This window comes from Pan paniscus, chromosome 15 (genome assembly GCF_029289425.2).
Source record: "Pan paniscus chromosome 15, NHGRI_mPanPan1-v2.0_pri, whole genome shotgun sequence".
Taxonomy (NCBI): domain Eukaryota; kingdom Metazoa; phylum Chordata; class Mammalia; order Primates; family Hominidae; genus Pan; species Pan paniscus.
This window is the reverse complement of record NC_073264.2, coordinates 24490994-24503909: the sequence shown is the minus strand read 5'-3', so window position 1 is coordinate 24503909 and position 12916 is coordinate 24490994. Positions and strand designations below refer to the sequence as shown.

At 49.7% G+C, this 12916-nt stretch overlaps 1 protein-coding gene across 15 annotated transcripts in view; it reads left to right on the top strand.

Moving 5' to 3' along the window:
• ACIN1 (apoptotic chromatin condensation inducer 1) overlaps positions 1-12842 on the top strand; it is a 37064-nt gene extending 24222 nt beyond the window's left edge. For 6 of the 15 annotated variants that reach the window (XM_003808099.4, XM_003808098.4, XM_055097338.2 and 3 more), the window contains 11 exons: positions 1768-1909; positions 5383-5425; positions 6907-7040; positions 7138-7290; positions 7818-7959; positions 8321-8466; positions 8872-8979; positions 9120-9227; positions 9773-10097; positions 10211-10311; positions 11933-12842. In XM_003808099.4, the coding sequence (XP_003808147.2) occupies positions 1768-1909; positions 5383-5425; positions 6907-7040; positions 7138-7290; positions 7818-7959; positions 8321-8466; positions 8872-8979; positions 9120-9227; positions 9773-10097; positions 10211-10311; positions 11933-12259 (1729 nt within the window). In that variant the 3' untranslated portion in view covers positions 12260-12842. Of the gene's footprint in view, positions 1-196; positions 259-1767; positions 1910-5382; positions 5426-6906; positions 7041-7137; positions 7291-7817; positions 7960-8320; positions 8467-8871; positions 8980-9119; positions 9228-9772; positions 10098-10210; positions 10312-11932 lie in introns of all 15 variants that reach the window. The other 9 variants (XM_055097336.1, XM_055097333.1, XM_055097340.2 and 6 more) reach the window with 4 other exon arrangements.
• The last annotated feature ends 74 nt before the right edge of the window (positions 12843-12916 follow it).

Below are 12916 nucleotides of genomic sequence, written 5' to 3'. Positions count from 1 at the left end.
CCTCCCCGCACCACCACCACCTCCCCTTCCATTTACCATTTTTTGGATCCCCGGTTGCTACATCTCAATTTTCTCTCTCTGGATCGGGTGGCTGGGGAGGAGGTGGTGGGATCTTGGAACAAGGAAGGTGTGGTTTTTTTTCTTTATTTTTTTTAGGATTTTTTTTGTTTGGTTTTTGTTATTTCTTCCATTCCAGAAAGGGATAAACAGCACTTCCAGGGGGAGAAAAAAAATCATGTTATCAGAAAGCAAAGAAGGGTGAGAGCTTCACATTTCCATGTATGCCTTTTCCCCACCGCTCTAGCTCCCTTCATCTTCCTTCTCTTCCTCATGGCTTTCATTCCGTCTTTCGTTTTGGTTTGTTTTCAGTCATTCTGCTTTCCCCCTTTGTCCTTCCTGCCCAGTTTCTAATTGGCCCCACATGCCCTTTCTGTATGGGAAATAGATATTTTTTTTGTATAAGCCTTTTCTCTAGATGTAAGCAGCTAAATCTCGTGTTTCTGTGGGGGCCTGTTTAGCTGGGGGCACAGTTCCGATTTTCCCCTCCCCCTAACCCCCCTAGTGCATCCCTTCTTGACTGCTCTAGGGAGGTTCTTCTGACCTCTGAGTGTCAGTCAGTCAGCCTGTTGGGAATGCTGACTTTTCTGGTGGTGGTTATCGGCCTGGGAGGCTTGGTTTCCCCTCTCCTGAGCCTTAGGCCTCTGATCATCTTGATTTGATTTTTTTTGCTTGGTGTTTGGGTGGTAGAGGGGGTGAGATTTGAGATAGAAGTTGGGGCGAAGACAGAAATCAAAGGTGGAAAGATAGTTTATCTGAAGTGAATCTCTGGGATTCTTTGCCTGAAATGGGAGCTAACTTGTGAGATTAAGAGTGGGAGAGTGGGTTTGGTGTTCGTGGGGGAAGCTGCCTGTGTGGGGGAGGGTGTGTCCTGACTAGGAGGCCTGCTCTCTTTATCTCTTGGAAGTTGGAATGAGGGAGTGGGAGAAACTGGGTGAAAGCCGAATGTAGGAACAGTTTCTACACCTCTGAGCAGGTAAAAGTGGCCCTAATCTTCTCTGAGCTCTCATACTCAATTCAGCAGTTTTAATTTTTCCTTTTGAATGAGAGAGGGTCCTTGAAGCTTGAACCTTCACCAGGCCTGCTGCTTCCCTGCAGTTCCCACCCCCCGCCCCGCACCCCCCACCCCCCACCATTTTCTCCATTCTGGTGTCTCCAGATCCTGAGGATCAGCAGGCCTTTACTTATTAAGCAGTTGATTAAACACAGGTCAGGCTTTTTTGCCAAAGCCGTGGCCATTCTTTCTTGTCTTTTTAAGGGAATCGGGCTTCCCTTCGTTTCTCGTGCAATTTTGCCATATAAAGGTGCCTTTGGCCAGGGAGACTGAGGCCACAGGGTTGTGGGCAAATCACAGTCACTTTTGTGGGACTATTTTCAGAGGAGGGTTTTTCTCCTTTCATATAAGAGTACTCTGGTGAGTTATTACCTGAGAATAGTTGGAGTCCTAACCCCACAAAAGACAACTTTTAACTCATCTGGGCAATGGGTAGATGTGGTTGCTGTGATCCACGCTCTTTCCCCAAGGAAAATCTATTTCCCACTTTTCCCATTGGGACAAGGTCTCTAACCTTGATCAGAAAAGCAGCCCTCCTAATCCCACCCAAGTGATGAGGCAGGAGGGTTTCCTGACCCAGTAACTAACATCTTGCTCTCTCTTCCCCTTGGTTCTTTTCTGCCCGCCCCCCCACCACCACTCCCCCCTCCTGTCAGTGAGGAGAAGGAGGAAGTGACCATGGACACAAGTGAAAACAGACCTGAAAATGATGTTCCAGAACCTCCCATGCCTATTGCAGACCAAGTCAGCAATGATGACCGCCCGGAGGGCAGTGTTGAAGATGAGGAGAAGAAAGAGGTAAACATCCAAGCCACCTATTGGGGCGGGTGGGCAGGAATGGACCTAGGGGAAAGAGTAGAGCACTCTAGTGATCCCTCTTACATGGTGGGTTAACTTAAAGGAGGGATGAGGCAGGGACTTGGATCAGAATAGGGCCAAGGGAGAATTCGCTGGTTTAGCAAGGGAGACCCCTTGTGATGGGGACAGGGCTCATTCATTTTCCTTTCCTTGTTGGGGAAGTAGTGCCCAGACTCTAGACGTTTGTAACTAACGGGAAAGTCTGATAATGGCCCTTTATCTAAGATTTATGTTCAGCTTTTCCTGCTGTCTTCCCAAGCTTCTCCTGGTGGTAACTCCTTTAGCTTTCCCTCCTTTTTAAAAGCCTGATGGAGCCCAACGCCATCTAGTGGACATTAGTGGTTCTCACCAGACCAGCCATGCTGAGAAATTTTTGTTCCTCCTCTGCCCCCCAGTGGTCTGACTGCAGAGATGTAGCTACTTAGAAGCCAGCACTTGTGATCCGGAAGGCCCCTTCTCAGTTACCTGTGACCCCTTTACCTCCTTTTTTGGCATATGTTATCTTGTGTCCTGCACCCACTTCAGGGGGCTTCCCCCATCAGAGCCAGCGAAGTCTTCTTGGCTCTTAAAGTAATTGAGACAGAATGAGCTGGGTTTAGGAGAGGGGTAACAAGGTGGGAGGGACTGTTGTGTGTGTAGCCTTTTTCTGGTGTGTGTTGCGGGGGTGGGGGCCGGTGAAAGTGATTTGATGTGCAGAATATTATTTATTACAAGGTCCTTCTTCCCCGTAAAACTTTGTCCAAGTACCTCATGTACGGTAATCCGCCCGTAAAATATAACCCTGCCCAACTGGCCAATCGCTGATGCCGCCTCTTCCTCTGGACCCACCCGCTGCTACTGAGCTGCCCAATCAGAGCCAAGTCTGCTATCCAGGTGTCTTGGCCAGAGGGGGGCATGTATATGGGCTCCTGTGATGGGCCCCCTTTTGCCTCCCTGTCTTGCTTACATCAGGGGGCCAAGAAGAACACTGTTCTGGAGAGACTTGTATTGAGCAAGCAAAAAACATTTGGAAAGGGGTGGACTTGCATCATCTCCCTACTTGGGACACCCCAAGAAGAGCTTGTGCCAGTGCTGGGGCGCCTGCCCACATGCCCTTGCCCTTTTGAGGACTGTGGGTTGCCTTGTTTGCTACAGACTGTTGGGATCCCCATCTAGGGCACCAAGACCTCCTAAAGTTTGTGATCGCAGTGCCATGCTGTAAAACACTGAGTGGGACCCTCTACTTAAGCTGTGACGACTAGGAACCGTGCAGAGGAGTCTAGGGTCTGAGCCCCCGGGGATTTAATGCTGATGACAGCCCAGCCCATGTGTCACCACTTGCTCATCAGATGGACTTTCCTTTGGTCCCTGTTGTCCATGGTGAAGGGCAGCATGTTGGTTGCTCCAACTTCTCCTCCATCCCTGGAGGCAGGGACTCATTTCATCCACCTGACTGGAACCACTGTCTCAGCTGGAGTCCCTGAGGAGATGCCAGCCACAACTCTCCGAAGAGAAGTTTTCTGACCTTGCTGCTGAATGTCTGCCAGGTCCTGGGGTATTCACCTACCCCCAGGCTACCTTCATCAGAGGCTCCATGATCCCACTCGGTGAGAGGACCCCCTCCCCAGTTACAGGCAGAGGAGAAAGGGACTCTGGAGTCATCACCTGGATTCCAAGTATTGGGTGGTGTTATTGCTGCAGCTTGCCACTGGTGGACATAGGGTCCTGCCTGCCTCTCACGATAAAAGGCAAGGATCATTCCTGCTACTCACAGGCCATCTCATCAGGGACTGCAAGATGATGTCCCTACAGGGCCAGGACTGATGTCTCTGCCCCTTTCCCCCCTCTATCCCTCGCTGAGCCTGGCCACCGCCAGTGAACTGTCTTGACATCATGGAAACTGGGCAGCGTCCCCCCACACGTTTCCCTCCCGCCCCCCCTGCGCCCCTGGGAGGACTCTGGCAGTGCCGTGCTGACTACCACGCCGTGCGCCCACCTTTTTTGCCAACCCAACCCCCCACCAATTGCACAGCGCCTAGCAGGGAGGGCTCATTCTGATTGGACCGGCGGTTGACTAGATACAGTACACAGTGAGGTGCGATTGGCTGAACTGAAGATCCCAGGTGTGAGATGGTACCTGGAACATTTGTCATATTCCTAGTTTATTTTCTTCTTTATTTTCTTCTTCTTTTTTTAATATTTTATTTTATTTTTTTCTATATCTTTATTTTTTCTGATTTCTTTTATTTATTTATTTGGTTCATGTTTTTCCTGTTTTAATTAAGACCTTTTTTTTTGTTTTGTTTTTCTCACTAACTTACCCATCGAGAGCGGCCCAGCTAGGGGTCAGGCTGGCCCTTAACAGAGACCAAGGAGACTTGGTTAGACGACACAAACGGGGCTGCGGGTGGGGGTGGATGGGAAAGGGATTTCATCACGAGGTTTCTGCCCTACCCTTTAGAAGAGTGGTAGAGTGGTCTTAGTTTTTCCAGAAATAAGCACCTACACTTAAAAATACTCTATTCCCTTTTTCTCTCTCACTTTTTTTCTCCCCCCCCCCCCCCATTGTCTTTCGTCATTCACCCACTGAGTGTTTGGGGTAGAGACTTGTCCCAAAGATGTCTTCTGGTCTTTGGCAGAGCCCCTAAGGCTTGAGCCCTGGTTGGAGAGGAAACAGTAAGACTCTGCTGGAGCTCCCTGCGGTGGCTGGAAAGTCTAAGGATCTCCTTGGGGACAATCTGCCCTTCATAAAAACCTTCCTTTATCAAAGACACCTTTGAGTTTTTTTTTGCTAGCACTTGGCTCAAGAGCCTCATCTCCAGTGGGTCTGGTGCTGCCCTTTTCCACAGTGTGGTGGGGGTCTGGGCAGTCTTGACATGACAGTCTGCTGTCCAAGCATCTCAAAGCCATTGTCAGTGGGCATCAGTCTGGCCATTGAAGAAAGGAGGGTTACCTTGTTGAAGTTGCCATCCAAAGTTGGTTTTCCTTGTTTCCTCGAGTTAGCAAGGAAGGACCTGGGAGGACTAGAGGACCCAGTTTGGGGCACAGTTTGTTTGGCTTGGTGTCCTCTCGACTCAGACGGTGAAAGAGGGGGCATGACCAACATCTTTAAGGGGCTGAGAGGCTACTGAACTCCTCTTCCAGCTTATTTCTGGTTAAGCTAATACACAGGTGTGATACGGAGTAGATGACTTTTCCCTGCTCTGATGTTTAGTTTTATTTTTTTCTCTAACTTGCATTGATTCTGCTTCGTTTTTGCCGTTTGCCGCTTCTGTTTTGGTCTCTGTCTGTCTCTGTGTCTCTCTCTGTCTCTCTCTCTCACTCTATCTGTGTCTTTGGAGGCTAAGCTAAGACTGCCCCATCTAACCTCCTTCCCCCCTCTCTGTGGGGTGTCTCTCTTTCTCTTTTTTTTCCCCTTTTTCTTCTTCATACAGAGCTCGCTGCCCAAATCATTCAAGAGGAAGATCTCCGTTGTCTGTAAGTCTAGCCCCAAATCCCTGATAAAAGTCAGGAATACCATAAAAACCAGCATTCATTGAGAACCAGAATTTCATTCTCAGTGGCATTCTTGGGTCACTCCCTCCTGCCCCACCCCTTGTGCCTAGCAAATCTGAATCCTTTCCTATGTAGGGTTTCATTTTGGAATTCAAAACTTGAGACAATCCCCATCATATTGCTCCAGTCACATTTTAATGAGATACAGTGTGAGGTGTCTGAGACCATGTCCCATTTAGCCTTAGAGGCATTTATTCTTTCAGATACCTGAATACTCAACAAGGAATGAGTTTCAGGGACTCCTATGTGATGCTTAGCAGTTTATGAATTATTCTGGGTATTTTGTTGTTGTTTTTTTGAGACAGAGTCTCCCTCTGTAGTACCCTAGGCTGGAGTGCAGTGGTGCGATTTTGGCTCACTGCAACCTCCGCCTCCGGGTCCCAGTTCAAGCAATCCTCCTCAGCCTCCTGAGTAACTGGAATTAGAGGCATGCGCCACCATGCCCAGCTAATTTTTGTATTTTTAGTAGAGATGGGGTTTCACCATGTTGGACAGGCTGGTCTTGAACTCCTGACCTTGTGATCCGCCTGCCTTGGCCTCCCAAAGTGTTGGGATTACAGGCGTGAGCCATCGTGCCTGACCTTGTTTATGCGTTATTCTAAGAGAGCACCTGAGGAAATGAAAGTGCCCCACACCTCAAACTAACAATTTTAACATTTTCCCCAATGAGGAACTCTAGATTACAAAAGTATAATAGATGTTTATAACTTAAATATCAATCTGTAGTGTGAAAATTAAAGGAAGACCAGATCCCATCATGATCTTAGTTCTGCCTAGATGTTAGTATCACATAGTGTTCTTGTTTCTTCTGCATTTACATGTCCTTCTCAGTTTTTCTTCCACACTACTTAAGATATTACTGTCTACCATTAAAAGTTTAAACGGCTCATCAAACTAGCTACCCCTCCCTTACTGCTTTTAGATCAGTGTTCAGTCTGAAGCCATGGTTTCCCCAGTTCCCAAATATGATTTCTTTTCTTTTTTTTTTTTTTGAGACGGAGTCTCGCTCTGTCACCAGGCTGGAGTGCAGTCAGTGGCACGATCTTGGCTCACTGCAGCCTCCGCCTCCCGGGTTCAAGCAATTCTCCTGCCTCAGCACCCTGAGTAGCTGGGATTACAGGCGTGCACCACAACGCCTGGCTAATTTTTGTATTTTTAGTAGAGATGGGGTTTCACCATGTTGGTCAGGCTAGTCTCAAACTCCTGACCTCGTGATCCACCCGCCTCGGCCTCCCAAAGTGCTGGGATTACAGGCGTGAGCCACCACACTCAGCCTCCAAATATGATTTCTTTAAGTTAACCTTTTACCAAAACTCCAGCCAGAGGTAACCTGTAGGTATTATGGTTTGAACTAGCAGAGGTCCTGAGACCATCTAACTGTTGGGTCTATTTCTTGGGGACAGCAGCTACCAAGGGGGTGCCAGCTGGAAACAGTGACACAGAGGGGGGCCAGCCTGGTCGGAAACGACGCTGGGGAGCCAGCACAGCCACCACACAGAAGAAACCTTCCATCAGTATCACCACTGAATCACTAAAGGTGAGGTGGGAGGAGCCAGGGAAGGGAGGATGAGACCTGTTAAGGTGGGAGTAGACATGGGCCCAGTGTAACGGGGTGGGGGGTATCTGTGTCCCAGAGCCTCATCCCCGACATCAAACCCCTGGCGGGGCAGGAGGCTGTTGTGGATCTTCATGCTGATGACTCTCGCATCTCTGAGGATGAGACAGAGCGTAATGGCGATGATGGGACCCATGACAAGGGGCTGAAAATATGCCGGACAGTCACTCAGGTAAGGCTTCTGCACCCCAGTGTCAGGGGAAAGGTGGGAGTAGTAGATGCAGAGCAGCTAGCTGAGGAGCTGAGATAAAGTCTTTGGAGGGAACTTCCCTGTCTGTGCAGAGGGTTGGGTTGACTGACACTTTCAGGGGTCAGACTACCAAATCCAGCTGGCTACCTGTTACAAATAAAGTTTGATTGGAACACAACCACACGAGTTCATTCACTTTTGTCTGTGGCTGTTTGTTCACTACAACATCACCGGAGTTGAGTAGTTGCAACAAACTATGTGGCCTGCAAAACCTGAAGTACTGCTTTGCTCTACAGAAAAAATTTACTAACTCCTGCCTTAGTTTTCCTCAAGGCAAAGTTGAGGCACTAACAATCCCAGGATCTGGTAGAAATGAGCTGATAACGAAATACCCCTAGCGGAAGGAACATGCTAGGTTGACTGCTACTCTCACCAGGGAACCAGAGGCTGAAAAGAATATGCCAGTTTGGTGTTTAACAGACCTGCTGTGTTCTCTGACACCTTGATAGGTAGTACCTGCAGAGGGCCAGGAGAATGGGCAGAGGGAAGAAGAGGAAGAAGAGAAGGAACCTGAAGCAGAACCTCCTGTACCTCCCCAGGTGTCAGTAGAGGTGGCCTTGCCCCCACCTGCAGAGCATGAAGTAAAGAAAGGTGAGTGACATATTGTGAGAGAAATGTAATGCGGCTCCCTGAATTCTCAGAGCACCTCATTTGGATCGCTGAAAGCTTTGAATGTTTCCTGCCTTTGATTATATTTTTTCGTATATCATATCTTTCTCCTACATATTAAGTAAGCTACTTGAGGGCCAGATTTGACTCTGTTTAATCTTTGAATCTCCATGATGATGAGGTTAGCCTAGCACAGTACTTTGCAGATTATAGGTGCTCTGCACGTTTAGATTAAGGAGTGGCTGCTTGGTATAAAAGAAAGGGAACCGTGAGAGTTACATTGAGGGTGAAAAGAGCCAGTATTGCTTCCTACCAAAAGCTGTTCTTGTGGTCTTCTTGATAGTGACTTTAGGAGATACCTTAACTCGACGTTCCATTAGCCAGCAGAAGTCCGGAGTTTCCATTACCATCGATGACCCAGTCCGAACTGCCCAGGTGCCCTCCCCACCCCGGGGCAAGATTAGCAACATTGTCCATATCTCCAATTTGGTAAGTCATTGTTTCTCACCATCCCAGCTTGCTTAGTGGTTAAGTTTGAGCTTTAGGCTTATGCCTCCTAGGTTCCACTCATAGTTGAACTGGTCTACCAATAGATTAAGTTACTCACTGATCTTGAGTGAGTTACTTAACCTATTTACCCATCTAAAAATGAGGGGGAAAAGCTGTTGCCCTGCAGGGTTGTTTTGAGGACTTGCAGAAGTCCTCACATACAACGTCTCAATTAGTGCTGGGAAGCACCACCACTCTTCTCACATTCTTACTGCAAGGTTCCTAAACTCTCTGCCCTCCCCCAAACCTTGAAACTATACTCCTGTGACAGCAGCTCGGGAAATCTAAAGATTGGGTGGTGGTCTTGCCTTCTTCTAGACCCTGAAAGTCTATTTTCATTGGCAGGTCCGTCCTTTCACTTTAGGCCAGCTAAAGGAGTTGTTGGGGCGCACAGGAACCTTGGTGGAAGAGGCCTTCTGGATTGACAAGATCAAATCTCATTGCTTTGTAACGGTGAGGGGAAGAAGCTGATTCTATAGGTCATGGCATATATTTCCTTTTGTGACCAGTGTGGGCAGGTTTAAGGGTGTTGCAGCAAGTGGGAAGGGTTGCAGACACACTGTGACCCTCCATCTTCTCCCTTCCTCCACCAGTACTCAACAGTAGAGGAAGCTGTTGCCACCCGCACAGCTCTGCACGGGGTCAAATGGCCCCAGTCCAATCCCAAATTCCTTTGTGCTGACTATGCCGAGCAAGATGAGGTAAGAAACCTAGGGAGAGGAAAGAGAGGAGGGGCAGGGGAAGCCATTATCTGCTAGATTTCAGCTGAGATCCTTGCCAGACCTGCAGTCTCTGAGCTTCTGTTCTTTTCTCTTCTTCCTTGGCTTTGGTTCCTTTAATTGTACCATGGGCCTTCAAAGTGGTACCTGGGCTCCTTTTTTTTTTTTTTTTTTTTTTAAGACAGAGTCTCGCTGTCTCCCAGGCTGGAGTGCAGTGGCGCGATCTCAGCTCACTGCAAACTCCGCCTTCCGGGTTCATGCCATTCTCCTGCCTCAGCCTCCCGAATAGCTGGGACTACAGGCGCCTGCCACCACGCCCGGCTAATTTTTTTGTATTTTCAATAGAGACGGGGTTTCACTGTGTCAGCCAGGATGGTCTCGGTCTCCTGACCTCGTGATCTGCCCACCTCGGCCTCCCAAAGTACTGGGATTACAGGCGTGAGCCACCGCACCCGGCCATCCTGGCTCCTTGAGTGGGAGTGATATCACCTCTATCCTAACTGTCCTTGTCCCTCCTCTCCCCACAGCTGGATTATCACCGAGGCCTCTTGGTGGACCGTCCCTCTGAAACTAAGACAGAGGAGCAGGGAATACCACGGCCCCTGCACCCTCCACCCCCACCCCCGGTCCAGCCACCACAGCACCCCCGGGCAGAGCAGCGGGAGCAGGAACGGGCAGTGCGGGAACAGTGGGCAGAACGGGAACGGGAAATGGAGCGGCGGGAGCGGACTCGATCGGAGCGTGAATGGGATCGGGACAAAGTTCGAGAAGGGCCCCGTTCCCGATCAAGGTCCCGTGACCGCCGCCGCAAGGAACGTGCGAAGTCTAAAGAAAAGAAGAGTGAGAAGAAAGGTAGGTACTTAGCTATGGGGTACGCATACCCACTAGTAGGTGGGAAAGGGACCCAGATGGGATGGGACAGAGGGTCAGATGCATCAAATCTGGTTCACTTTTTTCCACCTCAGAGAAAGCCCAGGAGGAACCACCTGCCAAGCTGCTGGATGACCTTTTCCGAAAGACCAAGGCAGCTCCCTGCATCTATTGGCTCCCACTGACTGACAGCCAGGTGAGTGCTCTTCTTCGTGCCCTGCTCCCTAATGGCACCGAGGCTTGAGGTCAGGGTGAGGGGAGATTCATGTGACTGCGAGAGTGAGTCGGCCCAAGTACTTCCTAGCTTTAGGATAAACTAAGCATCACAAAAAGGCAGTTTTCAGTTAATTGGTATAACATAGAGAAACCAGACTCAGGAGGGTAAAGATAGACACGCAGATAGCAGCTGAAGTTTGTGGATGTCTGGGAAGCTGGCTGTGCCGACCAGGCTTCTTAGCACTTGATTTTAGGCCGTGCGTGGTGGCTCACGCCTCTAATGCCAGCACTTTGGGAGGCTGAGTCGGGTGGATCACCTCAGGTCAGGAGTTCCAGACCAGTCTGGCCAACATGGAAACCCTGTCTCTACTAAAAATAACAAAAATTAGCCGGGTGCAGTGGCAAGCGCCCGTAATCCCAGCTACTTGGGAGGCTGAGGAGGAGAATTGCTTGAACCCGGGAGGCGGAGGTTGCAGTGAGCAGAGACCGTGCCATTGCACTCCAGCCTGGGCAACAAGAACAAAACTCTGTCTCAGACAATTAAAAAAAAAAAAAAAGAACTTGATTGTATTTAGCTGAGAAATCGTGTTTTATAAATTCATTTCCCTGCTTTTAAGAGTTTTTGCATCTTTAATTTAGTTTCTTAGTAATGGGCCTTTTGGGAATTTTAGGCTTATGCTACTCAAAAAAGAGATTTGTTCACATCTACGCTGACAGTAGGGAGCTAGGGAAATACCAAGGGCCAGGCATGGATGGTGCCAGTACCTGTCAATGTGTGTAAAAGTTGAAACGTGGTGGCCAGGCATGGTGGCTCATGCCTGTAATCCCAGCACTTTGGGAGGCTGAGGTGGGCGGATCATCTAAGCCTCCATCTAAGCCAGGAGTTTGATACCATCCTGGCCAACATGGTGAAACCCCGTCTCTACTAAAAATACAAAACTTAGTGGGGCATAGTGGCAGACACCTGTAATCCCAGCTACTAGGGAGGCTGAGGCAGGAGAATCACTTGAACCTGGGAGTCGGAGGCCACAGTGAGCCAAGATAGCACCACTGCACTCCAGCCTGGGCGACAGAGTGAGACTGTCTCAAAAAAAAAAAAAAAAAAAAAAAAACTGGCCGGGCGCGGTGGCTCACGCCTGTAATCCCAGCACTTTGGGAGCCTGAGGCGGGCGGATCACGAGGTCAGGAGATCAAGACCATCCTGGCTAACACGGTGAAGCCCCGTCTCTACTGAAAATACAAAAAAATTAGCCGGGCGTGGTCGCGGGTGCCTGTGGTCCCAGATGCTCGGCAGGCTGAGACAGGAGAATGGTGTGAACCCGGGAGGTGGAGCTTGCAGTGAGCCGAGATCGTGCTACTGCACTCCAGCCTGGGCGACGGAGCGAGACTCCGTCTCAGAAAAAAAAAAAAAAAAAAAAAAAAGGCTGAAACTAGGAGGGAGAGAGGTGCTCTAAGAAAGACAGGATGCAGTTGTTGAGCCCCCAACCCCTTCCTGTTTAACTGAAAAGCTGACCCTGAGCTAGGAGGCAGGGTCCAGGCACAAATGGAGGCTGTGACCAGGACTGAGCTGCCTATTCTCTGCCTTTCCTACCTGGCTACAGATCGTTCAGAAAGAGGCAGAGCGGGCCGAACGGGCCAAGGAGCGGGAGAAGCGGCGAAAGGAGCAAGAAGAAGAAGAGCAAAAGGAGCGGGAGAAGGAAGCCGAGCGGGAACGGAACCGACAGCTGGAGCGAGAGAAACGTCGGGAGCACAGTCGGGAGAGGGACAGGGAGAGAGAGAGAGAAAGGGAGCGGGACAGGGGGGATCGAGATCGGGATAGGGAAAGGGACCGAGAACGAGGCAGGGAAAGGGATCGCAGGGACACCAAGCGCCACAGCAGAAGCCGGAGTCGGAGCACACCTGTGCGGGACCGGGGTGGGCGCCGCTAGGTGGGAAAACACTAGAGCTGCAGGTACCAGCCACTCGGCCCCAGGGGGTTATGGCCACAGAGGGATAGGCACAGTCTCCACCACCCTGGAGCCAAGGGTCTTTCACATCACCTATCCCTACATACATACCAAAAGGAAAAGTGGCCATCCTTTTCCCCCCAAACACACCCCCTTAACCTATCTCTTGGGACTTAGCCCGACCCTCCCTCTCATTTCCCATTAAGTCTGAGAGGCAAGAGCTAGGTTAGGCAAGGAGGTGGTTGGCCAGAGATGGGGAACAGCCAGGTGCCCCGGTCCTCTGATTTTTCCTCCATCCTGCTTACCACCTCCCTGGGTACTTACAGCCTTCTCTTGGGAACAGCCGGGGCCAGGACTGGGTCACCTATGAGCTGAATCAGCATCTCCTCCTGAGTCCCAGGGCCCCTGCAGTTCCCAGTCTCTTCTGTCCTGCAGCCCTTGCCTCTTTCCCACAGGTTCCACTTTATATCCACCTTTTCCTTTTGTTCAATTTTTATTTTTATTTTTTTTATTATTAAATGATGTGGTCTATGGAAAAAAAATAAAAATCTGACTTAGTTTTAAACTGTGTGAGTGGCTTTCGTTGGGCAGGTTAAGAAGCCACTGTGGATATCTGAGCGTGGACATCTGAGGATATCT